At 41.5% G+C, this 26,068-nt stretch overlaps 1 protein-coding gene across 1 annotated transcript in view; it reads right to left on the minus strand.

Annotated features, from left to right (window-relative positions):
- TMPRSS15 (transmembrane serine protease 15) overlaps positions 1-26,068 on the minus strand; it is a 184,103-nt gene that overhangs the window by 18,847 nt on the left and 139,188 nt on the right. Inside the window, exon 19 of the mRNA XM_072133217.1 lies at positions 14,727-14,822. Within this exon, the coding sequence (XP_071989318.1) occupies positions 14,727-14,822 (96 nt within the window). The remainder of the gene's footprint in view (positions 1-14,726; positions 14,823-26,068) is intronic.

The raw sequence follows: 26,068 nt of genomic DNA on the forward strand, positions 1-26,068 counted from the left end.
ATATATTATATTACTTGTATGTTCTTTTTATATTTCGACAACCATCTTGTATCCTCCTATTTTACTATTGCTCCTATAAATGATATAAACCCACTGTCCCCTTCTATATATTTTGTGAACCATGTGTTGACCTACAAAGTCTCTCCCTGTTTATAATACTTTTTCCCTACGTCCCTATACTAGAATAGACTACACTGCCCCTGCTCCTTAAAGGGCTATTCCCACAAGTACAACATTCTTAAATATACTCAGGATAACACAATTTCTAAATTAATGCTATTAACAAAAATACAGCATTTTACAGATATAATTCTAACTTGTCTCTGTTAGTACTGCTGTTGTATGTTTTGGTTGGCATTGGATACGACCATTAACACAGTCCTGTAGTCAGAACTTCAGGTCTGCTCAGATTCCTCTCAGATGAATGCAGATCTATACTGCAAAGGGATGAGGCATTTCCTATCTAGCATCCTCTGTATATTAGGACCCCTTTACCCAACACTTCTGTAGTTTATGTGTTGTATCAGTATAGCCAAGGAGGAGACATAAAAGCAATCAAGGCCTTGAGGGGGTATTCTAATGTTTTATATTTAAGACTCATCCAAAGGATACATGATACATATAGAATACATGATACACCCTCACAGTAAAAATAGGGGGTAAATAGGGGGTATTTAAAACATGACATAACAATGCATAATAAATGCGGGGGCAATAACTATAGAGACCACCACACCTCTACGCACCCACTACAGTCCACTGTCTTCTAAAGGACACACAGGGGCACATTTACTTACCCGGTCCAGTCGCGATCCAGCGGCGGGTTATCTGACGCTGATTCGGGTCCGGCCGGGATTCACTAAGGTCCATGCGGCGATATCCACTAGGTGTCGCTTCTGTGCCGAGGTCTGCTGGAGTTCACCTTCTATTTCTTGGTGCAGGTAAGTGTATGTGACAAGCAACACTTTTTTTTAAAATCCAGCGGTTTCTACTAATCCGTTGGGTTTTCCATCGGCCACGCCCCCGATTTCTGTTGCATGCAACACGAAGCGATTGCGCCGAAATCTGATTGCGTGCGCCAAAATCCCATGGAAAAATGACGCAAAACGGAAAAATACGGGAAACCCAACGAAAATGCGCGAATCGGACCCTTAGTAAATGAGCCCCACAGTTGTAAAATATGTACAGCCAATCTTAATCTCGCAACCCCTTTAATTTGCTGCAGCAAAATGCAGCAAGACACTTTTCCATTAGCTGCATGCTGCCCCTAAATTCCTGGTCTTATATTGCTCCAATGACACTGGGATTCAACACACCGTGCGTGTTTCTTTTTTATTTAAAAAAAAAAATCAAGGGGCAGATGAAATCATCAAAAAATTTAAGGTTTTAACAGTGCTTAGTGGCCCCTCCCACAGAGATGTGATCGATTGTGGGTAACTGCCAGTTGGAGATGGCACAGACAGGCCATGCCCTATAATGCCATAACCCTATGATTGGACCAGGAGAAACAAGCTCCGCCTCAACACCACCTGATGACCACATAAGCTCCCAGCCCCAGCAGGGGAGGGAGAGCTACACCAGGAGGAGCCTAAAGAGCATCACCGAGTAACTAAGAGAAGTGTGGTCCTACCAGCCTGGCAGTCATACATGTGGCAGTCACATGGTGTTAACTATTGCTAGTCCATAGCACGGCTGCAGAGAGAGAGACAGGTGTGATGAATGGAATAATATGGACATTGTTCACACTGCCGGATGAAAATGAACCACTGGGAAAATCAGCGTCTTCTCACACTAGTAGGAAAACATTGACAAGGACATAACGGCACTATTATTCTTCCCATGTAATATTATGATTGTTAAATTATTATTATATCACACTATTTATATTATTATATTATTTTACTTGTTATTATATTATAATAATCATAGCACCCAAAAATGTTAGTTCGCATTGCTATGGACAAATTAGGGAAAGTAAAAAAAAAAAAAAAAAAATGGGGGCAACACTAGTAAACTAAAGAGAAAACAAATGGAAATGGAAATGTTTACAGTACCACTGTATAAAAAACCTAGGGGACTGTCAAAGTATCCATAATAGTCCCAAGAAGGAAAGGAAGAACCCAAGACCTTTGTCGTCTATAAGGATCCAAGCGATTGCCCCCTTCTCCCACCCCACACTTATCCTTGTGTAATGTTAGCTTTTATCTATTAACTATTATTATTTTATTACATGTTACCAAATACAGATAAACTACAATGTTTCTGTTCTGAAATTGAAAGAACATTCAGTAAAATTGACTAACTGAAACATTCTAAAGTTCACTTTATGCTAATCTCTATCTTCAATTTCCCTAAATTGGTTTAAATAAAACATAATGGATATGAGTACCTTTCAGCTTCTTCACCATTGACTTCCCTTGGTGACACATCTGCCTATCCTAAAAATCTGTTTTGGTGACAACACTATTCAGTATGAACCTTCCCTTAGCTTATTAGCTCAGAAATTCAGCCACATTTTAAAAAAAATCTCATAAAAACCATCATTAAGAACATCCAGCAAATTCCCTACAACCCAATTCTACTATGTGTTCATTCAGCATGTGAGCAGCTTTACCTGATCGCTTCAGCGCCACGACGTCTGTATATATGAATGTACTGATATTTCTTCCAAGCCATGATCCGGAGTGAAATGTTTTATTATATTGGCCACTAGAGATCAGTAGATCCTAAAGAATTGTCTGCGTTACGGCAGGATATTAGAGCAGCTTACACAGAGGTTAAACTACAGCACAATGCAAAGCATGTATTGTATTCCCACATGTATTGAAAATACTGCAATGTTATTGCAGAATAGAAAGTAAACGCAGAAGGCGAAAAGAAAGCAACAGTAATCAATAGGCTGTTCACACATCCACGAGAGCCTGTGCCAGGGGCTTCCTAATGTGGAAAAAAATAAAAATAAAAAACCAGACGGATGAAACTGTGATGTAAAAACAACAATAATACAATAAAATACAATAATAATAATAAATAATAATAGTGAAAACAAAAAAATAATGGGGCACATGTATCATAGTTTTGTATTTTTGTGGTGAATTTTAGAGACATTTGGAAGCTCTTTTTTGCACCTTATGTATGATCCTGTCTTTTTACATGTGATACATGTTCAGTCTTTCCTATCCTGGCTGGCGCAAATTTTTTGAGACTTTTTGTTGCAAATGTCTCAAATCCACATGGACACAAGCCACATGAGGGGTTATATACAGGAGAGGATACAAGCCATGTGAGGGGTTATATACAGGAGAGGATACAAGCCATGTGAGGGGTTATATACAGGAGAGGACACAAGCCATGTGAGGGGTTATATACAGGAGAGGATACAAGCCATGTGAGGGGGTTATATACAGGAGAGGATACAAGCCATGTGAGGGGGTTATATACAGGAGAGGATACAAGCCATGTGAGGGGTTATATACAGGAGAGGATACAAGCCATGTGAGCGGTTATATACAGGAGAGGATACAAGCCATGTGAGGGGGTTATATACAGGAGAGGACACAAGCCATGTGAGGGGTTATATACAGGAGAGGATACAAGCCATGTGAGCGGTTATATGCAGGAGAGGATACAAGCCATGTGAGCGGTTATATGCAGGAGAGTACACAAGCCATGTGAGGGGTTATATACAGGAGAGGATACAAGCCATGTGAGAGGGTTATGTACAGGAGAGGACACAATCCATGTGAAGGGTTATATACAGGAGAGAACACAAGCCATGTGAGGGGATTATATACAGGAGAGGACACAAGCCATGTGAGGGGTTATGTACAGGAGAGGATACAAGCCATGTGAGGGGTTATATACAGGAGAGGACACAAGCCATGTGAGGGGTTACATACAGGAGAGGATACAAGCCATGTGAGAGGGTTATGTACAGGAGAGGACACAATCCATGTGAAGGGTTATATACAGGAGAGAACACAAGCCATGTGAGGGGATTATATACAGGAGAGGACACAAGCCATGTGAGGGGTTATATACAGGAGAGGACACAATCCATGTGAGGGGTTATATATTAGAGAGGATACAAGCCATGTGAGGGGGTTATATGCAGGAGAGGATACAAGCCACGTGAGGGGTTATATACAGGAGAGGATACAAGCCATGTGAGGGGTTATATACAGGAGAGGATACAAGCCATGTGAGGGGTTATATACAGGAGAGGATACAAGCCATGTGAGGGGTTATATACAAGAGAGGATACAAGCCGTGTGAGGGGTTATATACAGGAGAGGATACAAGCCATGTGAGGGGTTATATACAGGAGAGGACACAGCCATGTGAGGGGGTTATATTCAGGAGAGGATACAAGCCATGTGAGCGGTTATATGCAAGAGAGGATACAAGCCATGTGAGGGGTTATATGCAGGAGAGGATACAAGCCATGTGAGGGCGTTATATACAGGAGATAACACAAGCCATGTGAGGGGGTTATATACATGAGAGGATAAAAGCCATGTGAGGGGGTTATATACAGGAGAGGATACAAGCCATGTGAGCGGTTATATGCAGGAGAGGATACAAGCCATGTGAGGGGTTTTATACAGGAGAGGATACAAGCCATGTGAGCGTTTATATGCAAGAGAGGATACAAGCCATGTGAGGGGTTATATACAGGAGAGGACACAAGCCATGTGAGGGGTTATATACAGGAGAGGATACAAGCCATGTTAGCGGTTATATGCAGGAGAGAATACAAGCCATGTGAGGGGTTATATACAGGAGAGGATACAAGCCATGTGAGGGGTTATATACAGGAGAGGACACAAGCGATGTGAGCAGTTATATGCAGGAGAGGATACAAGCCATGCTAGCGGTTATATGCAGGAGAGGATACAAGCCATGTGAGGGGTTATATACAGGAGAGGACACAAGCCATGTGAGGGGTTATATACAGGAGAGAATACAAGCCATGTGAGCGGTTATATGCAAGAGAGGATACAAGCCATGTGAGGGGTTATATACAGGAGAGGACACAAGCCATGTGAGGGGTTATATACAGGAGAGGATATAAGCCATGTTAGCGGTTATATGCAGGAGAGGATATAAGCCATGTGAGGGGTTATATACAGGAGAGGACACAAGCCATGTGGGGGGTTATATGCAGGACAGGATACAAGCCATGTGAGGGGTTGTATACAGGAGAGGATACAAGCCATGTGAGGAGGTTATATACAGGAAAGGATACAAGCCATGTGAGGGCGTTATATACAGGAGAGGACACAAGCCACGTGAGGGGGTTATATACAGAAGAGGATACAAGCCATGTGGGGGGTTATATACAGGAGAGGATACAAGCCATGTGAGGGGTTATATACAGGATAGGATACAAGCCATGTGAGGGGTTATATACAGGAGAGGACACAAGCCACGTGAGGGGGTTGTATACAGGAGAGGATACAAGCCACATGAGGGGGTTATATACAGGAGTGGACACTACTGTTAATTTGGGATTTAACATGTTTAATTTTTAATGCATTTTGAAACTAATTACAACAGCTGAGGAGGTGATTTTCCTAATTACATTACTGTTAACATTTAAATGTACAAAACCTATAGTAAATGCAATTTTGTCACATGTGTTAACGTGGCGTTTATATTGCATTTTGTAAATGCAAATGTTAACAGTAATGAAATAAGGCAAATCACCTCCACAGCTGTTGTATTTGGTTTCAAAATGCCTTAAAAACGCAATTAAACCGCTACATGCGACTTCACCCTTAGAAGCAACCAATAAAAAAAAAAAAAAAATTAAGAATTTTGACAAAAGAGGTCACTGTGCAAAATGTTTAACAGTTAAAGCATGTGAAATAATTCCAATTTACATGTTAAAATCGGGTCCATGCAACAAAAACTACCTTTGCACCTGCCCTGAACCAGGTGCAGAATTGCGCCAAAAATGGCGCAAAAACAGCAAAATGCTGCACGGAACATCTGGAAAACAATGATACATAAGACACACGGCACAAAGGTGCCGACAAGCTGTACTTGAAACAGAACAGAGTTAAAAGTCGCAAAAATGGCGCAAAAACGGCAAAAGTCGCTAAAATTTGACAATTTGCCTAGCTGAAACTATGATACATGTGCCCCAATAAATATTGCACATCATAGAAGTTTATCTGAGTTACGAGGCAATCTCATACCACAGGTGGGATTCTGCGACATTGCAGCTACCGTGTTTTGATAATACAACCCCGTAGAACAAAGCATCTTCTAAGTCTCCGCAGATAGTGTCGTCTATTGCATTAGTCGGAGAAATTTGATTTCGCTAACACAATTTGTTGTGTTTATCTCCTCCCTTTTCTCTCTTATCAGCACATAATTGAGCTAAATGGAAATAGCTGCACAGCTCCTAAACTTAATATACACATCATCTTAACCGAATCAATTTCATAATAAACGGAGCGCTCGCCTCCCTCTCGCTACGGCCCATGTGAAAGCCCCCGGATTTCAGTGAACAATAGCTTCTAAATCGAAAAAAAAAATTCTACAACTTTGTCATACTGATCTGGACGGGCAGGTTTCCATGGAGACAGATAAAGCGACTATATCCCTATCTGTAGTAAGTCGCCTTTTTTTAAAAAATGCTGATCCCTTGAACAATTGATAGATTAAATTACTAGAGGAGGAAAGATAAAAGGCTTCAAGCTCCAGATCCTAAACTCAGCAAGCTGATAAAGTGAGCCTTAAAAAAAAAGTTTTTCATCCCAACATAAAAAAACATAAAAAGAACAAATCTTCTTGGGTTTTATTGGACATTCTTGTACTTGCAAAATATTTAGATAAAAAAAAAACACATAAAAATGTTGTAGACAGTATAGCCTGTAAGTAGTAAGAAGTGGACTCGAACCACCATGATTAGGTATCCCGAAACCAAGGACTTCAGTAAGAGGTTTGGGTTCGGTGATCAGGCTCACCCCCTGTCGGTAACATCTGTGGTCAATTCTGTCGCCAATCGAGGAGTTTAAATCTTTAAATGCCAATGGCAAAGCCAGAGGCATTATTTAAATTTGCTTCGCCATCTCATTGCCAGCGCATGCTCCCAATAATTCTATGATTGTTGTTTTCTGAAGACGATCCACTGGAAAATGTTGGCGCACCACCAGCCTTTTAGAGCCTCTGGCGGATTTGCCGCTTCCATTTCAAGGGTGAAGCCAATGATTGGTGTTATCAGTGGGTATGGCTTTGGGTACTTTCTGCTTTGGCTGAGCCCAAACTTGAACTGATCTACTCATCCTATAAGACTCCTGCGAGATAATTTTGAAAATATTAGCTAAGGTCAATCATAGTTTCGGCCAGTGATTGAGTGATTGAGCCAGTCACAATCTTTTGGGCCTAACTTGCTGATCAGAGGGGGTCTAAGTAGTGAGACCACCGCAGATCGCGAAAACGAGGGGTCCAACAGAGCGCGGTGCTTGGCAATTTCCATCAGCTCCATAGAGATTAATGGAGTAGAATGGTCATGCATGGCCGTCTGCTCCATTAGTCCGTCGGACTCCTCGTTCTCGCAATCTCTGGGGTTCTCAGCACTGAGAACCCCACTGACCAGCAAGCTGGGCGCTATCCTGTGGATAGGGCCTAACTTGTCTTCGTGGGAAAACCCCTTTAAAGCATAACTAAACTGTGAAGTCAAAATGCAGAAAGTAGCAGTCCACATACAGATGATGATAGTAATCGTTGTAATATACTTTATTTTTCTATTAATTCTTAATTTTCCATTTTTCTCCTCTCTCCTGCTTTTAGCAGGGTGTATAACTTACATTTCTCTCCCATAAGTATCTTGACAGCTTATTGATAACAAATGGCTGATAATATTTTTAATGACTAAACTTTTTACAGTCACAGGATGGTCTACTCCTTACAGAGATGATTTATCGAGCAAAATGTTATCTGGGTTTCTAAAGAGTTAACTATTCGACTCCTGTCCTTATCTATGTACTATATACAGGCTTGGGAAAGCTTTCCGATATAATACTCACTACAGGAGAAGAAAGAAGCAGAAGAACGGGACAGAGCGGTTTAATTCCTTAGCTGAGTATATTTAGAAGGTTATTATTATCACCTGCATAATTCACATTTGCCTCAAATGCTTAGGTCAACTTTACAGACAGACTCAACATTTATTTTTTACATAATGTTTTTACATAATCTAAGAGTGAGCTATATATGTAAAGATTTGAACAATGGAATATGGACCCTGAGAATTAATTTTACAGATGGGCCTAAGGCAACATTGTTTTTGATAAATTCTCAATGAACCATTAAGGCCATGCAGAAGGCACATACGAAAGATTTATTGAGTTAATATGTCCAATCTAAATACTACTATCCCTACAGGCTTTACAGGGAGTTCTACAACCCCCATTGAGGTAGCTGTCTATAATCTGTGGCACTTGAACAAACCCTAATTTCCAATACCAGTCAATGACAAGATTAATCGTGCCCCATATAATCCACCAACCTCACCAGAGATACATGAGCGATGAACATCATCATACCGTTTCTATGTCACAGGTGACAGATTGGTTTCATTGTATGTTCACAATCTCAGGGAAGGTCATAGGTGGCCAATTATTTCTTAGAAATTGGACAGAGCATATTGTCACGTTAGACTCCATGTAGTCAACCTGTAGAATTACATGACATCTCCCTAGTGACCGGAATCCAGTTGACGAGATTATTGACATTTCTATTGAGAATCTTGACTGCATTCCTATCACTGAGTCTGTGGATCGCAAACATGGATTCTTGGCTGCAGAAATTCAGAGGTGGATGAGGTCAAGGATATATTAAGATCAACCTGTTTGTCTCAAGAGACTCTGATCAGATCTTAAACTGCAATATAGCACGTAAGAGTAAAGAAACAATGACTACACAAACATTAGATATCTAGTTTCTATGTATTGTATGAGAACTAAAAAAAGAATAGAAAAGAAACCTAATTTCAAAGGCTTCTTGGATATGTCCTTATTACTCGTGTGTGTTGGTTCTGATGTAGCATCTGGTTTGTTTAATTGGGCTCATATATTATGCTTGCCTTATAAATTAAATATGATATGATGTAAATTCATTGCAGGGCATATGACACAAAATATAGGAGAACACACAAATTCTTTCTAGAACTCATGCACATAAAATGTGCATAAAATGAGCAAAATGTTTTCTTCCTATAACATATGATATTTTTGTCCTCAAGAAAGGCATCCAGGCTCCTCTTGTACTGCTCTCAAAGTAAAAGAGTGTGCCTATGACGATGGTGGAGCTTCCTTTTTCTCTAGGTGTAGTAGATGCCCCCTTCTATGGCGATGATGGAACCTCCTCTCCTCTAGGTGTAGAGGATGCCCCCTGTCTATGGTGATGGTAGAACCTCCTCTCCTCTACATGTACAGGATGCCCCAGTCGATGGTGGCGTTAGAACCTCCTCTCCTCTACATGTAGCGTATGCCCCCTGTCTATGGTGATGGTAGAATCACCTCTCCTCTAGGTGTAGAGGATGCCCCTGTCTGTGGTGATGATGGAACCTCCTCTCATCTAGGTGTAGAGGATGCCCTCTGTCTATGGTAATGGTGGAACCGCCTCTCCTCTAGGTGTAGAGGATGCCCCCTGTCTAAGGTGATGGTAGAACCTCCTCTCCTCTAGGTGTAGAGGATGTCCCCTGTCTATGGCGATGGTGGAACCATCTCTCCTCTATATGTAGAGGATGTCCCCTGTTATGGTGATGGTAGAACCACCTCTCCTCTAGGTGTAGAGGATCCCCCCTGTCTATGGCGATGGAAGAACCTCCTCTCCTCTAGGTGTAGAAGATGCCCCCTGACTATGGTGATGGTAGAACCTCCTCTCCTCTAGGTGTAGAGTATCCCCCCTGTCTATGGTGATGGTAGAACCGCCTCTCCTCTAGGTGTACAGGATTCCCCCTGTCTACGGTGATGGTAGAACCTCCTCTCCTCTAGGTGTAGAGAATTCCCCCTGTCTACGGTGATGGTAGAACCGCCTCTCCTCTAGATGTAGAGGATGCCCCCTGTCTATGGTGATGGTAGAACCGCCTCTCCTCTAGGTGTAGAGGATTCCCGCTGTCTATGGTGATGGTAGAACCTCCTCTCCTCTAGGTGTAGAGGATTCCCCCTGTCTTTGGTGTTGGTAGAACCGCCTCTCCTCTAGGTTTAGAGGATGCTCCCTGTCTGTGGTGATGGTAGAACAACCTCTCCTCTAGGTGTAGAGGATGCTCCCTGTCTATGGTGATGGTAGAACCTCCTCTCCTCTAGGTGTAGAGGATGTCCCCTGTCTATGGTGATGGTAGAACCACCTCTCCTCTAGGTGTAGAGGATGTCCCCTGTCTATGGAGATGGTAGAACCTCCTCTCCTCTAGGTGTAGAGGATGCCCTCTGTCTATGACGATGGTGGAACCTCCTCTCCTCTAGGTGTAGAGGATGTCCCCTGTCTATGGTGATGGTAGAACAACCTCTCCTCTAGGTGTAGAGGATGCTCCCTGTCTATGGTGATGGTAGAACCTCCTCTCCTCTAGGTGTAGAGGATGCTCCCTGTCTATGGTGATGGTAGAACCACCTCTCCTCTAGGTGTAGAGGATGTCCCCTGTCTATGGTGATGGTAGAACCTCCTCTCCTCTAGGTGTAGAGGATGCCCCCTGTCTATGACGATGGTGGAACCTCCTCTCCTCTAGGTGTAGAGGATGTCCCCTGTCTATGGTGATGATAGAACCTCCTCTCCTCTAGGTGTAGAGGATGCCCCCTGTCTATGGTGATGGTAGAACCTCCTCTCCTCTAGGTGTAGAGGATGTCCCCTGTCTATGGTGATGGTAGAATTGCCTCTCCTCTAGGTGTAATGGATGCCCCTGTCTATGGCGGTGGTGGAACCTCCTCTAGGTGTAGAGGATGTCTCCTGTCTATGGTGATGGCAGAACCTCCTCTCCTCTAGGTGTAGAGGATGCCCCTGTCTATGATGATGGTGAAACCTCCTCTCCTCTAGGTGTAGAGGTTGCCCCCTGTCTATGGTATAGATTCCTTTTTTCTATGTGTAGAGGATGCTCACTGTCTATGGTGATGGTAGAACCTCCTCTCCTCTAGGTGTAGAGGATGCCCCTTGTCTATGGTGATTGTAGGACCGCCTCTCCTCTAGGTGTTGAGGATGCCCTTTGTCTGTGGTAATGGTAGAACCTCCTCTCCTCTATGTGTAGAGGATGCCCCTTGTCTATAGTGATTGTAGGACCACCTCTCCTCTGGGTGTAGAGGATGCCTCCTTTCTATGGTGATGGTGAAACCTCTGTACCTCTAGGTGTAGAGGATGCCCCCTGTCTAAAGTATGTAGTTACCTGTAGTGCACTGTTATATTCAATTCAAATGCAGAAACATCCACCTATTTTCTTTCCATCTATTTATAGAAAATCCCATGTAGAAACAAAGGTACAAAATTCCTAATAAATCTACATGTCATTTTATCACTTCATTTGTGAGTCAAATGCAATTCATGATAAGATATGCAAACAATAAAATATGCAAATTTCATATTCAGAAGATTTTCCCGTTCCCCCCTTGTTGATGATCATTTAGCTTTGTTCTTCAGTACATGCAGTGGGAAGGCATGTTACAGTTACATGTAGAATGGGGAAGAACAATCAGTAAGAATGTGTAATATTCTGTCTATGCTAATAATACAGCGCTCAGCTATGTCACCTCTGGAAGAGAGACAACCAAATGACGGATTCACAATCTGCATAAAAGAAGAAATCCTTTGTTCTTAGAATTGAAGAAGATATTTATAGATATAATCAAAATCGAAATTATGGCTAAACGTTATTTAAGGGGTTTTAAAAGACTGAGTAGTAATAGCTTAAAATAATAATAGGTGAACATTTGGCGGTCAGTGGGTATCCAACACCCTAGTAACACCTCCGCAAAAACAGGATGGGGAAAATCTGCTCTACCCCAGGTGCTTGATCATGCAAAAGTGCGCAAAAAGTAAAAACAGTAAGATCAGCACTTGTACGGATATATATATATATATATATATATATATATATATATATGTATATATATATACAGTCATGAGAATATACAATGCCATTGACGTGTTTTCTGACGTGTTTTCTGACGGACTTTGTGTATGTATTCGAGAAGGGTCCACACCACATTTGTGTTGCATGCGACTGTTTTTGGCACGGCTGAACTATTTTTCATGCAAAACAAATTTCTAAATGGAAGGGGTAGTTCCTCTGCTCAGTCGGATCGTGCACCACATTTATCAAGCAAAGTCCAAAAGAATTGTGTCACACGATACATGTTAAAGGTGCACCAAAAAAAGTTGGTGCACTTTGCCGGGAGCAACACAAGTGGCACCAGATTCATAAAGAATGTGAGCTAGAAATCCTGAATCTGGCGCCTCCTGCACACGACACAGGCAAACTGCACATAGTACAGACTGCACTGTTTTTAGTAAATGTGGGCCACTGTATGGTGGACCAGTTTTACATGCTATGTACACAACTAGTCTGCCATATTGAATTCTACTACAGACAAGCCATCAATAGGCCATTTCAGACAACCCTTTTCAGAGGGACATAGAGTTTTAGCGGTGGGTGGCAGGGGACTGAGTTGTGTCAGTAACAGTTGCATGGGATGGGCAAATTGAATCTGTATTTAATTTTAAAATAGCCCAATATGTGAACCCAGAACTAATCCAGTCTGCCACAGACTGAGTTTTCATTCCCAAAACTCGGTACAGTTCATATAAAACAGTGGCTTGGTTCTGCCTAGGTTCTGTATGTCCTCCCTCCATCAACAGTGCTCTCCTTTTCAAGAAGTGGATCCTATCCTATTGGTCGCTTTTGGCATTCTGTCTTATTTTTCCTGAAAAGAATCCTCCTGTCCCCTCCCCCATGGGGCCCTCAGGTAGCTCCCCTTCCCTGGAATTGGATGACCTTAACAAAGAGGACAAATTGCTGAAATTTCCCATCTTGGCCGTCACCAGAATACACACAGCTAAAAAGCTATTACTTATGGAGATTGTGCAGGGGATACAGTTCAATGTAACTATGGAAAGGCCCATCACTATGAGAACAGGTTCATTACCCGAGTACAATCGTATATGGGCCAAATGTTGTGCTTTCAATCTACCCAGGTGGATCAGACCTTAACCTTTTCCCATCTCACATAACTTCTAGAGATTTGGTGCTACACATATCTCTTCTATAGAATTACATTCCTGCGAAAGGTCATCGAGTAGTCCAACCAGCTGTATGGCACAGAGGTGAAAGCATTCAGGGAACAAGTTACTGTTATGGTTATTGTTAACTGTTAATGTTGGTATGTACTCTCCTCACCGTTCCCTCTCCAACTTCCTCCCCTTTCTGTTCCCCTTCTTTCCCCTCCCCCTTCTTCCATTTGAGTTACTTATCAATGCTTTCCCTTTATTGTATAATTCTGAAATCAAATTGGGGGGGTCTGACACCAATTAGAAGCAGTCTCTGTAAGCGCCATTTCTGCTTCCATGCTATGGGGTAGCTGCAACTCAGTCTCAATCAAGTGAATGTAGCCAAACTCAAATATCAAAAATGGATTAAGCATCACCATTTACTTGCTATGCACCCTTAGGCCCTTTCTACACTCGCGAGTGTGATGCGATGAACTCGCATCACACTCGCAACGCGTGCTGCTCAGATCGCACGGCCCAAACGCTATGAACTGGAACTGAACTGACATGCTGAGTTCAGTTCCGGTTTGCAGTGTAGAAGGGGCCTTAGACCCTTAGACCACTTCAACAACCCCTGCCCTTAAGCCTCTCACTTGCAATCTTGACTTCTTTCAACTATAAACTGCCAACAAACCATTGCCCATCACAAACCCATTCACATCTAAAATCTGGATTTTGTTGCAATGTTGGTGTCTGCATTCAGGTTGCCTGTCTCTAAGGCCTCATGGACATGATAGTGTGTCCATTGGGAGACACAAACAACTTGCAATTCTTTGTGTCCCAACCAACATTGGTGGGTGAGCATTGTTTACCCTGCCAATATCAATATAATAATTGCAATATAAGCAGGAGGAGGATCTGCTCTAAAAATCATGCTGCAGGTAAATGGCAGTGCGGAGAGGCCACGGTACATCCACTGTGAACATGCCCAATTGAAGGCTATATCGCTGTGATTTAGGCACAGTTTGTGCGACTGGCTCATGATTGACGCACTCAGTCATGTGCCTGAGGAAAATCGACAATAGTTTTATGATATAAGATACATTCAGAAAGGTCTATAATAAAGCAAGAAAAAAGTTACATACTTCGGGGTTAAAACAAGGCCAATCAATAACAATCTAAACTTGAAATATTCAATTATTACACTCAGTCCCTTCGGGGTAGCCACACTGCTACATGACCTATATTTTAATAATGCAATATTACAACATCTTGAAAGAGGACACTTGGTGACCCAACATCTAAAGACATCTTGTTTAAGGAAAGAACAAAACAAAAGGCATAAAAGCATTTAAAATGTGGGGTCAAGATGGCCACAGCAGGATTCAGGCATGTACGCTTTTTAAAGACAAAGTGAAATAGTTTAAGAAAAATAAGATTCCATGTTAAAATAAGGAGTATTTGGTTCTACACAGATGAAGATGCTTCAGTTAGTGACAGTGAGATGCTTATAATTGATCTACCTGGGTTCAAAGTTCAGGCCACCTCCAATGACTTCAGTTAATTTAACATAGGACCCATTTCCACTGGCTGGTACAGCTGCTGTTGTTTTCATCGTCCTACAATATAAGAAAAAAAACATAATATTATAATTACGCAAAAAATTGAAAAATAGTCCACTTTTTTCCCAATTACAATTCATTACAAGGTTAAACCACCTTATAGCAGACCACAGAAATCATATGAACTCTCCTTCCTCCCTCCTGAGTGAACAGTGGACAGCAGTACCTACCCTCTGTCCATAGAGTTACCTACAGGATAATCTCAAAGGTTGCTGCAGCATTCGAATGCTTTGCCAATGACCGGGGGGTCGAAACAGTTCGATCGCCAAACCCAAACTTCCGTAGGGGACCACAATGTTCAAGTCTGTGCTGAACATTGCGTTTTAGGTGTCATGGCATACAAGGAAGCAGGGAATCATATAAAAAGAGCAGCAAGAACTTGGGAAGCAATGAAGGGAAAACTGTCCCTTACTCTAAGGACAAGCTAGTCCCTGTCTGCTGGTGATGGTCAGCTTACCCGGGCTAGCCCCGAACCTGACAACTTATCTCTCTCTGAACACGAAGACCTTTCCAGGGAATAGAACGAATGGATACTTGGTTCTGGTGTACTAAATTTGGGCCCTGCTAATGAAACAATTGCTGCAAGTAAAAACTTGGAGAACAAGCCATGCCTGCATGGACACAAAAACACAGGGAGAATGAATGCAGGAAGAAGGGCAAAAGAGTGGATAGGAACAGTGGGTAACAACCAGTGCAGTTCCAAAAAACACTCACTAAAAATAAACACAGACAAAGAAGAACAGATAGGAAAGTGGTGAATGAATACAAGAGAAAAGACAAACTTAACAGAATCTCTCACCACAGTCAAAGAAACAAGACACTTCATAAGTATAAATATTCCTACAGAACAGAGTCAGGGATACACTGCAGATACAACAATACCTGGCAAATACTGAATGACAAAACCAGCATTAAATGGAGCCCAACTACTCCTGATAGGATAATACAAATTAACACAGGGGAGAAGTAAAAAACCACCAACTGGTAATGCAGAAACACCAGCAACAAAAAGACAGGTAAAAACAATCAAGCTACATAGCACAGTGGTAGAGAACTGGCCAGAACGTCTTGACATCAGGTCCGTTCAACACTAATTCTGAGTACTTAGGTGAGTTTTGCCTGACCTTTGCTATGCGTCACCTTTTTGGGGATAGAAGCTATGCATTTTTGTAGCTAAAAATAGAAAACAGTCATTACACTTATTAGTAAAATCTCCTGACAGGTCCTCGTGACAACCTCATCCATTTTTGAATAAGCTTGAAATTGTCACATTTAGCAGAAGAAAGACTTTTAGACACATGCTATGAGGTTGTAGGGCTACTGTCTATGTCACAATAACCCCAGCTTGTTCCATCAACTGGTAATTCATGAAGCTTTAGGCATTTCTTCACTCATCTGTAACTCCCCCTTTCCTCTCAGAGAACCATTACAGTAATCTGGCTCTCTGGAATTCCCGCGCATGCATAGTGTGTACCCACATTTCATAGCCCGCTGTACACACAGGGATGCCACCAGGGCTGAACCTAAACTTTATGAGGCCTGAGGCAAGCTACAGTTGACACCCTGTCTGCCCCATCCAGTACAAATATACCGGGTAAGTATTTATAGAAGGTAGGTATGTCTCACGCCCTTGCCGACATTGGGTGTGAAGAGAAACAATTTTTAAGTGTTGTAGCAGGTGACTTTAACCCTCATGCTGCCCCCCTACCTGGCTGCAAGAGCTACTGCCTGAGGCGAGAGGCTCAACTTGCCTCATGGCTGGTGCACCCCAGGCCGCCACTAGTAAGTTTGGGGCCACTGACTTGTGTGGGCTTCCCACAGAATGATAATCTGGTCTTGTGTGCACAGTGAATTCCCGGGAATGGTGGAGAGTTTTCTGTGACTAGGGGCCCCTTCTCCTCCTCGGGGCCCCATGAACACAGTCACACTGAACACCGTCTCATGGCGGCCCTGTGTGCACATAACTCTGTACGCAACTTTGCATAGTCCAAATTGCTGACAGATTCCCTTTAAACTATTCAAGTAAAGTTTTTCCTAATTATGGCTGAGATCAACTTAGTGTGTACACTCCCAAAAGTAGTGATTAACTTGGATAACCGGCCGAGGCTCGAGGTGATTGTCAATTTGCAAAATATATTCCAAATAATGGTTTTTGCAGCAGGGAGGTGAATGTTGCTAGGAGCGCTGCCTTGTCACTAATCCTACTGTAGTGCTGCTCTTGAGGATAATACGGCACAGGCTCATGTAAGCTCAGGTATAAGAAAATATGTTTAATTTAAATGGAATGACCACTATTCCACCGAGCTAATAAGCAGGGAGACAGCTTGACATTTACTCTAAAGCTGTAATATGTCCTATCTAAGGCTTAGAGATTACACACTGGCAATCCCCACCGTGTATTTATCTGCATTACTTTATATGGTAAAATGATGTATTGCTCATATCCAATATTTTCTTAAAATAATTTATTTCAGGATTTTCTACTGTTTTATAGACACCGGTTAAACCCCGGTTTACGTTTTCGATAAATTTACGTCTATCGAAAAACCTTCGGCTCCGCGTATAATAATGAAAGGGACTTTAATGCTGAAGTTACTGCAGTCAATTTATCAAAATTATTTCCCAAAATATAAATTAAAATGCTGCGAGAGATGTAAAGTGTTTAGAGGCCGTCTGTGTTTTACGAGGGAGCGTGAAAGTAGTCTAAATGGAAGAACCGAAATGAAATGTGCTACTCTATGGCAGCTATTCAAGTGAATGGTCATCCATTTAATGCATAGAGCGTGTTCTGACTCCTGTGACATCGATATACTGTACACTAATGCACCAAATGCGTGAAACAACCTCTCCAACCCCTTGAGTTTCTGTTTTTTCACATTCAAAAGACGTATCTTTTTTTCTTATGTGCAAAGCCATATGGGAGCTTGTCAAAAATGGCAAAAAACACCCACAATTTGCCTAATTTTTTTGCTGTATTTTTGTGACCCATCCCTATTTATTCTTTAGTGCAGAACAATTATAGAGATTTCAGATGAATGTAGTTTTTTAAATGTTTTTATACCTTTTTTAAATCAATTTAAACTTTGCAACACGATATACAGGCAGTCCCCGGGTAACATACAAGATAGGGTCCAAAGGTTTGTTCTTCAGTTGAATTTGTATGTAAGTTGAAACTGTATCTTTTTTAATTGTAGTTCCAGACAAAAAAATTTTTTGCCCCAGTGACAATTGGAATTTCAAATTTTTTTGCTGTAATTGGACCAAGGATTATTAATAAAGCTTCATTACAGACACCTTACAGCTGATCATTGTAGTCTGGGACTATAGTAACATCCAGAGAGCTTCACCAGAGGTCACAGTGGGCAGAGGGGTCCGTCTTTAACTAGGGGTCGGCTGTAAGTTGAGTGTCCTTAAGTAGGGAACCGCCTGTACATATTCTAACGCTATGTACTGACACATGTGATTTTTTTTCTGAGCTGTATTATGATGTATAATTTTTCCTTGATATCATTTTGAGAACTGTACAACTTTTTTGATCACTTCTTAGTCAAATTTGTATTGGGGTAGAATGGCAAAAAAGTGTTGATTGGTCATTTTTTTTCTGAACACCATATGCGCTACTAATTTTCAGATTTTGATCAAATTTGTGACATGGGGACTCATGTTTAACCTTTTATTTGTTCATTCAATTATTTGTGCACTCTATGCTAACTCCTTAACGCTCACTCACGCACACAATGAGCCCTCGTCATGCAGACCTGGGATTTGCAGTATAATGCAGCAAACACCCAGAGGAAGCGATTGCGGGTATTGACCTTTTAAATGCCGCTGGCAAAGTCGGTGGTTGAATTTAAATCCCTGGTGTTGCGTGGGCACCACCATCTTGGGAGGATCGTTGCTACTGTCTCCAATCTGTTTCCAAGACAGCCTGGAGTCTTAGAAGACTCCAGCATCTGACAATGGGAGAAATCTGACAATGGGAGAACTTAAAAAACTTGGGAGAACTTAAAAAACTTAAAATTTTTTGTCTTCAAATTTTTTTTCATATTTACTACGATATCTTCCTACCAATTTCTCTTTTTGGTCACTAAATTCTTCCCTCTTCAATCAAATTGCAGTTTCTAGACTCATTAATGTAAATGTTACACACATATACCTCCAGTCTGTGCCATTCACTGTTCTGGCTGCCCATTGACCACAGAGTACAATGTTAACTAATCCCCGTTATCCGCAAAGCTCTCCAGAATGCTGTGCCTCCCCACCTTATCTCAGTTTACCTCGCTACCCTTGCTTTCCATTCTGCCAGTGATAAAAGGTTAACATTACATTGAAAACTTCCAAAACTTTGCTCAAGCTGCACCTGCTCGTCGAATGCACTACCTTTCAATACATAATGTTCACACTTCTAAACATGACTGCAAGAGATATCTTTTTAGGCAGGGCTATCACATTTCTTAGTCTAAATCTTTAGCCTTTTTTAACTCTTTTGTAATCACTCCTCCCATTTACTTCATTCCTCAGATGGTTTTCACCCCATCTGTTACCCAGTGAACCATGCCGTTAAATGCACTTGGCATCTGGCCTTTCACAGATACTGGCTTGTGGCTGGCATCTGTATTTCTATTTGTATTAAAGGAAACCAACCATCAGGAAAACACTAAATGAGATATTCCTTTGTCTAAGCCCTACATAGTCTTTATCTAATGTTTTTGCCCTATCTAACTAAATACAAATGTATCCTTCTTTTACATAAATTAATTTCAGAGGCTACTGCGGCGTTAAGTAAGTGAGCTTAGGCTACTCCACGCCCCTGTAACCTCTGAAGTCTCACCCCCCTGTGCATTCTTGCACCAGGAAGTATAGAGATGCAGCAAGCACCAGGAGTGTCACATCATTTTACAGGCTGTCAGTCACGTGTATAGGAGTATCTCATACTCCCACAGGCTGCAGGTGCCGCCAGCACAAGGAAGTACATAGCTCCAGGCACAGGAGTGTCACATCATTATAAAGGCTGTCAGTCACATGTAGAGGAGTATCTAATATACCAACAGGCTGGAGAGGGCACCAGCAGCAGGAAGAACATAGAGGAGCCAGGCCCAGGAGTGTCACATCATTATACAGGCTGGCAGTCATGTGTATAGGAGTATCTCATACACACACAGACTGCAGGGGGTGCCAGCACCAGGAAGCACATGGAGGAGACATTACACCATTATACCTCACATCATTATACAGGCTGACAGTCATGTGTATAGGAGTATCTCATACACACATGCTGCAGGGAGCGCCAGCAGCGGAAACTACATTGAGGAGCCAGCACCAGCAGTGTCTCCTCATTATACAGGCTGTCAGTCATGTGTATAGGTGTATCTCATGTACACAAAGACTGCAGGGGGCCCCAGCACCAGGTAGCACATAGAGGAGCCAGCACCAGGAGTGTCACATCATTATACAGGCTGAAAGTCAAGCATTGGGGGTGTGGCTGTGCCTCCCACTCATGAATAAGCTGGACTGCTCAATATGATAATGACTCATTGAACCCATTTCAGGATGTTTGCACACAGCTTTAGGACCTAATTGTTTTAGACAGACAGACATGTAGAAGGACAATGAATGGATAGGGCTAATGCTTTCCAATTGCAGTTTATGAAAATATATTTAGTTTTGGGGGGTTAATTTGCCTGACGGGTTCTCTTCAGCTTCTCTAACAAAATATGGCTGGTTCAGTGTTCTAGAACTGGACTGGTTCTAGAACTGGTATCCTAATTCATCACAGAGCCCTGACTTAAAGTGTTTGATTTATTTAGTTTGCTACTTTGCTCTGGCTATTTTTTTGCTTTTTCTTCTGTACATGAACCCTCTGATCTGTAAAGTGGAATCTGATGGAACTATAAAAATTACTATAATTATGAAATATATTTTAGAATATAAAACTCGCTTCATTCTGCTCCCTGAATATGGTGTTTTTCATCTTACTTGGACGCAGCATGTTCACCTGTTGATGCTGGTTTCTGTTTCATGTATTCCACTGTGAAAGCCTCTATCCTGCATGGGAACAGCTGGAGGTATGTTCTAGTGTAAGAAGTGACAACTTAAAACTGCTCATTCTGCTAGTAAAAAAAAAAAAAATTTCTCAAGGGAAAATCTCAACTAAGTCACACCATGATTCTACAGAACATAGTGGTAAAAGGCTGATGTATTATACTCACTCTATATTCCTTATTCTTTTTTGGAAGCAATAAATTGTATTATTGCAGATTTTTGGGGATTTATTCCAGGGGCATAACTAGTAGGGGCAGGATTCTGAATGGCAGTGTCGGGGCCCACTGACACTGCAGGCCCCATAGCAGCCGCTATGGGTGCTATCGTTGTAGTTTCGCCCCTGATTTACTCTGTTTATCTTAAAAGCTGTTTATTTAGGACTTGAGATTCATATAAGAAGACCTAAACATGGCATCATATTTGTTGTTTTAATTTTTAAATATACTAGAAAGTTTTTATCTGCCTTGGGAAATCCATTTTTCGTAGGTCTTAGAAGGATCACCCTTACATGTAAACATTGATCACAGGGTGTTCTGTTGTGGTGACCTCAGTTATTTAACTGTAAGTCAGAGGGGATGAGCCAAATTTCCACATTATAGTAGAAAACAATCTGATTGGAGAGGGTACAACCGCGCAAATCACAAGAGTGAACCTCCACAGATTCTTAAAACAAGGGTCTTGTTCTCACTAGTTGATGGAGCAGCAGTACTCCACTCCATTTCATAGATTGGGACTGTTGGAAATTGCAAGAAACAACATATATTCCCCAATATCCAGGTAGCTAGGATATTATGTCACTTTGCAAAGGAATTTCGAGGAAAGTTGCTCATCTTGTGACTTCATTTGGACATGTCCGGTATGGAATGTTAACGAAGGACTGAATTATGAGTTAAAAAAATGTTTCAATCACAAACAATGCTTTTCAGGATTTGAAATTCCAATTTTCCAACAACAAAAGTGTGGGGACAATTAATCCCTGTCAGTCTCTGGTGCCTGAATATTAGGTTCCTAGTCTACTTGTTCCTTGCTATGGTGTTCTGCTACTGTTGGATTTCCATGTTCCTGACCTCCCCTTGTGTATAACTCTTTCTCTTAGGTGCATTCCAGTTGCTTTCTCTTGATGTTGTCCTGAATTTAACCTGACATTATATATCTACTACCCAACCTATCCTTTGACTTATACCTAGACCTCAATGTCCAACTGTGAATGTAGAACAGCACTGTGAAGGAGGGGACTAGGGTCCCAGTGTGCAAGCCTTTGCTGACAGGACTTTAGACCTCAATGTCCAATACCTCAACCATTTCTACCTTTCTACACCATCCAGTGTTAGCTGCCCCATGTAATGAGAAGTAGTTGTCCTGTGACCACATCACAGCCAAGTTAAAGAGAACCTATTACATCAGACCCCCCACACACACACAAACACCAAGCAGTACCTTATAGACTAGTATCCTAAGGTGTTTTCATATTTTGTATACACTGATGCATTTATTCCCAAATTACATTTATTACTGTCTTGTCTGTCTTGAGATCCCATCGAGGAAGTGGGGAGCTCAACCATGCAGTCAAGAACTACCCCGACTCCACCCTGCTGTTTAAACTTCTAACACCGATCCGTTCTCAGATGTTAAAGAGGACCTGTCCCCCAATTTATCGGCACTAGATGCTGCTTACTGAAGTAAGCAGCTCCTAGTGCTTGATCAAACGCCACAGTACCTTCTGTAACGCTATCAAACACTGCAGCGGGGTACAGTGTAATTGTCGGACGGCTCGCAAAGACGTATTCACGCTATCACTCTAACACTGCGGCGTTTGTTCAAGCACTAGGAGCTAGTTACTTTAGTAAGCAGCTCCTAGTGCCGAAAATTTAGGTGACAGGTCCTCTTTAATGTCCTCCTTGGTATGATCCTTGCATAGGCACAGTGTGCATGTGAGTTCAGTGCTGGTCCTGCACATACCCTGCTAGCACTGGATGTCTTTCCAGACATACCGTGCATGCGCCGACCTCAACTCTCGCAATGTGCACTGAAGACGCAGCATGCACAGCATGTCTATGGAGCCAACCAGCACTGAACTCACAGGCACACTGCGCCTGTACAAGGATAATGTTAAAAAGAACAGTGAAAACAAAACACGGTGCGGCAGCACTCAGAATACCTCCACACGGATGATACCGTTAAAAGCCTTCTTTTATTGCATCACAAATTAAAATGGGATGGATACAGGAAGGACCTACGCGTTTCAACGCTACTGCGCTACTGCACCCCTCACACGGGACAGTTACTACAAGGAGGAGAAGCCTGATTGGGTGAGCGGACAGTTTTTCTATTTTTCTACTACGTTCTAAAAAGAACAGTGACATCCGGGAAGGGGGCGGGTTAGAAGTTTAAATTTGTAGTGGGGAAGCTCTTGACTATGTAGTTGAGTTCCCTGCATCCTTGACTGGACCTCAAGACATACAGGACATTAATAAATGTCATTTTGGAGGAAATGCGTTGGTGCATACAACATATGGAAACACCTAAGGCATACTTGGATACTCTATAAGGTACTGCTTGGTGGTTGTGGGCGGTTTCTGATATGATGGGTTCTCTTTAAGATCCCTGAAACAGGCATAAAGAGTGAAAACCAAGTGGGTCACTTGGATAACATCCACTAGTGCAGCTTAAGGCCACATCAGTTTCATAGGTCCACAGTCAGCTGCTTGTCTATGGACCATCCATAAAGTTTCTAGTTTTTATTATAATTGGATTTTCCTAAGCAATCACACTTTTGCAAAATATCATAAGTTAATCTTGAAACAAGTTAATATTTCATGTCAATATAAAATGATAATGTATCCGCAAAGACTGCGTGAAGATTCCCAAACTCTACAATGTTTCTCATGAACAAAGTGATTTCCCTTGGTTAAATTTGAAATAAATGGCTCGGAGCAGTACAAAATTCTACAACACAATGTTAAGAGGAATCTTGAAGGTCAAATAATAAGAACTCACACAAGACATATTACTAATAGGAAAGATTAGTTGGAATATTAACAATTAATGAATAATAACGACTCTGTAGTTTTACTGATGTTTAATTCTCTTTCAAGTTCCGGATTTCTTTTTTTTTCCTTCTGTAATTAAATATTAAAAAGTTCGGAAAAAAAGAAAAGAGCTAATTACATATTTAGATCAAGAAATATGTTAATTTTCTCCATTAATCACAAAATGTCCATTTAAGCCAAATAAATTGACTCTCTGCTCCTGATATTTCTTACTCTTCCTGAGCACGAAAAGATGAAAGGAATTTTAAAAAGTTGAATGACTCAAGGGGCCTGGTTACATTAATATGACTTAAAATAGTTTATTGTAGAAAATGTGTGAGTAGTGCGATGTCTGAGTAGTGTCTAAGTAGTCATTTTAAGAGAAATTAAATTTATGCTAGAGAAGTATAACTAGAGAAATGTAAGAGAAACACTCTGATTGATTTTATACTTAATCCTTTCTTCTTATTTTAAACAAATGACATGGTGAATGTGAACTGATGCATGGAATACTGTAATTATAGAAAATTAAGCATTTTAAAAAAAATTAAGAAAAATGTAAACTTTTGATACTCAAAGCTTTTAAGTTATATTCCTTGAATAAAACTGGAACTCTAGAAAATGATACTGAAATTCTAATTGTGTAAAAGTTAAACAAAATGACCTGACAAAAAATATATATTTATAACAGTCCCCTATTTAAGGACACCCGACCTACAAACGACCCCTAGTTAAAGACGGACCCCTCTGCCCCCTGTGACCTCTGGTGACCTCTCTGGATGTTACTATAGTCCCAGGCTGCAATGATCAGCTGTAAGGTGTCTGTAATGAAGCTTTATTGATAATCCTTGGTCCCATTACAGAAAAAATTTTTGAAACTCCGATTGTCACTGGGGTAAAAAAAATTTTTGTCTGGATCTACAATTATAAATTTATACATTTTCGACTTACATACAAATTCAATTTAAGAGCAAACCTATGGGACTTTTCTTGTATGTAACCCGGGGGGTGCCTGTATATATGTACATTAAGAAAAATTCGTCAGAACTCGTCAGACCTGTGAAAAAAGGTGAACTTTATTCCAATTTTTTTTGTAATATTTAGATATATATGTTCAAAACATTATGTATGATGGAAGTTATTTTATATACATTTATTGGGATGTCTCACAGGACTCAAATTACATCGGGATCGGTATGCTGATCTTCAGATATGTTCCAGTAGATTTTGTTCAATATTATTATTTTTTTAATGTGTTATTTAAAGAGCCACATTTTTTTGGAATAAAAAACATAAACCTACTGTACATGTATGTCTCTAAAGACTCATTCGATTGGGTGTTGACATCAGTATGCAATATGTAATTTTTTATGTATAGCATACAGACCAACTGATTTCTATAGGCCTGTTCACATGTCTGTTGTTTTTGTTTGATATCACTTGGGGAGACCAGGGAGGGGTGACTGGAAAGGTTCTAGCTGGATGACAATCCAGCATTATGCTCAAATTAGATCATGATTAAGACACAATGGGGCAGATTTACTTACCCGGTCCGTTCGCGATCCAGTGGCGCGTTCTCTGCGGTGGATTCGGCTCCGACCGGGATTCACTAAGGTAGTTCCTCCGCCGTCCACCAGTTGGCGCTGCTGCGCTGAAGTTCCCCGGAGGCACGCTGGAATGCCCTGAAATTCACCGGCCTATACCTGGTGAAGGTAGGTGTAATTTTCGCAACACATTTTTTGTTTTAAATGCGGCGGTTTTTCCGAATCCGTCGGGTTTTCGTTCGGCCACGCCCCCCAATTTCCGTTGCGTGCATGCTGGCGCCGATGCGCCACAATCCGATCGCATGCGCCAAAATCCCGGGGCAATTCAGGGAAAATCGGCGCAAATTGGAAATATTCGGGTAACACGTCGGGAAAACGCAAATCGGGCCCTTAGTAAATGACCCCCAATGTGTCGAAACACAGCCTATTTGTCTGCATGGAATTTTTTTTCTGTACATCGGATTTTCTGGTTGGTTAGAGTGCCGGATTCTTCGTAAGCTTTTTACTATTGTTTGTCCGTTGACGGAGTACAGTTTCCCAAGCACCTGCCGTTACCTGGCGTATGGACAATGGATTAACACCAGAAGAACCAGTGATCCGACGGTTTCTTTACTTTTTGGCTAAAAAT

The sequence above is a fragment of the Engystomops pustulosus genome, chromosome 2, assembly GCF_040894005.1.
Source record: "Engystomops pustulosus chromosome 2, aEngPut4.maternal, whole genome shotgun sequence".
Lineage (NCBI taxonomy): Eukaryota > Metazoa > Chordata > Amphibia > Anura > Leptodactylidae > Engystomops > Engystomops pustulosus.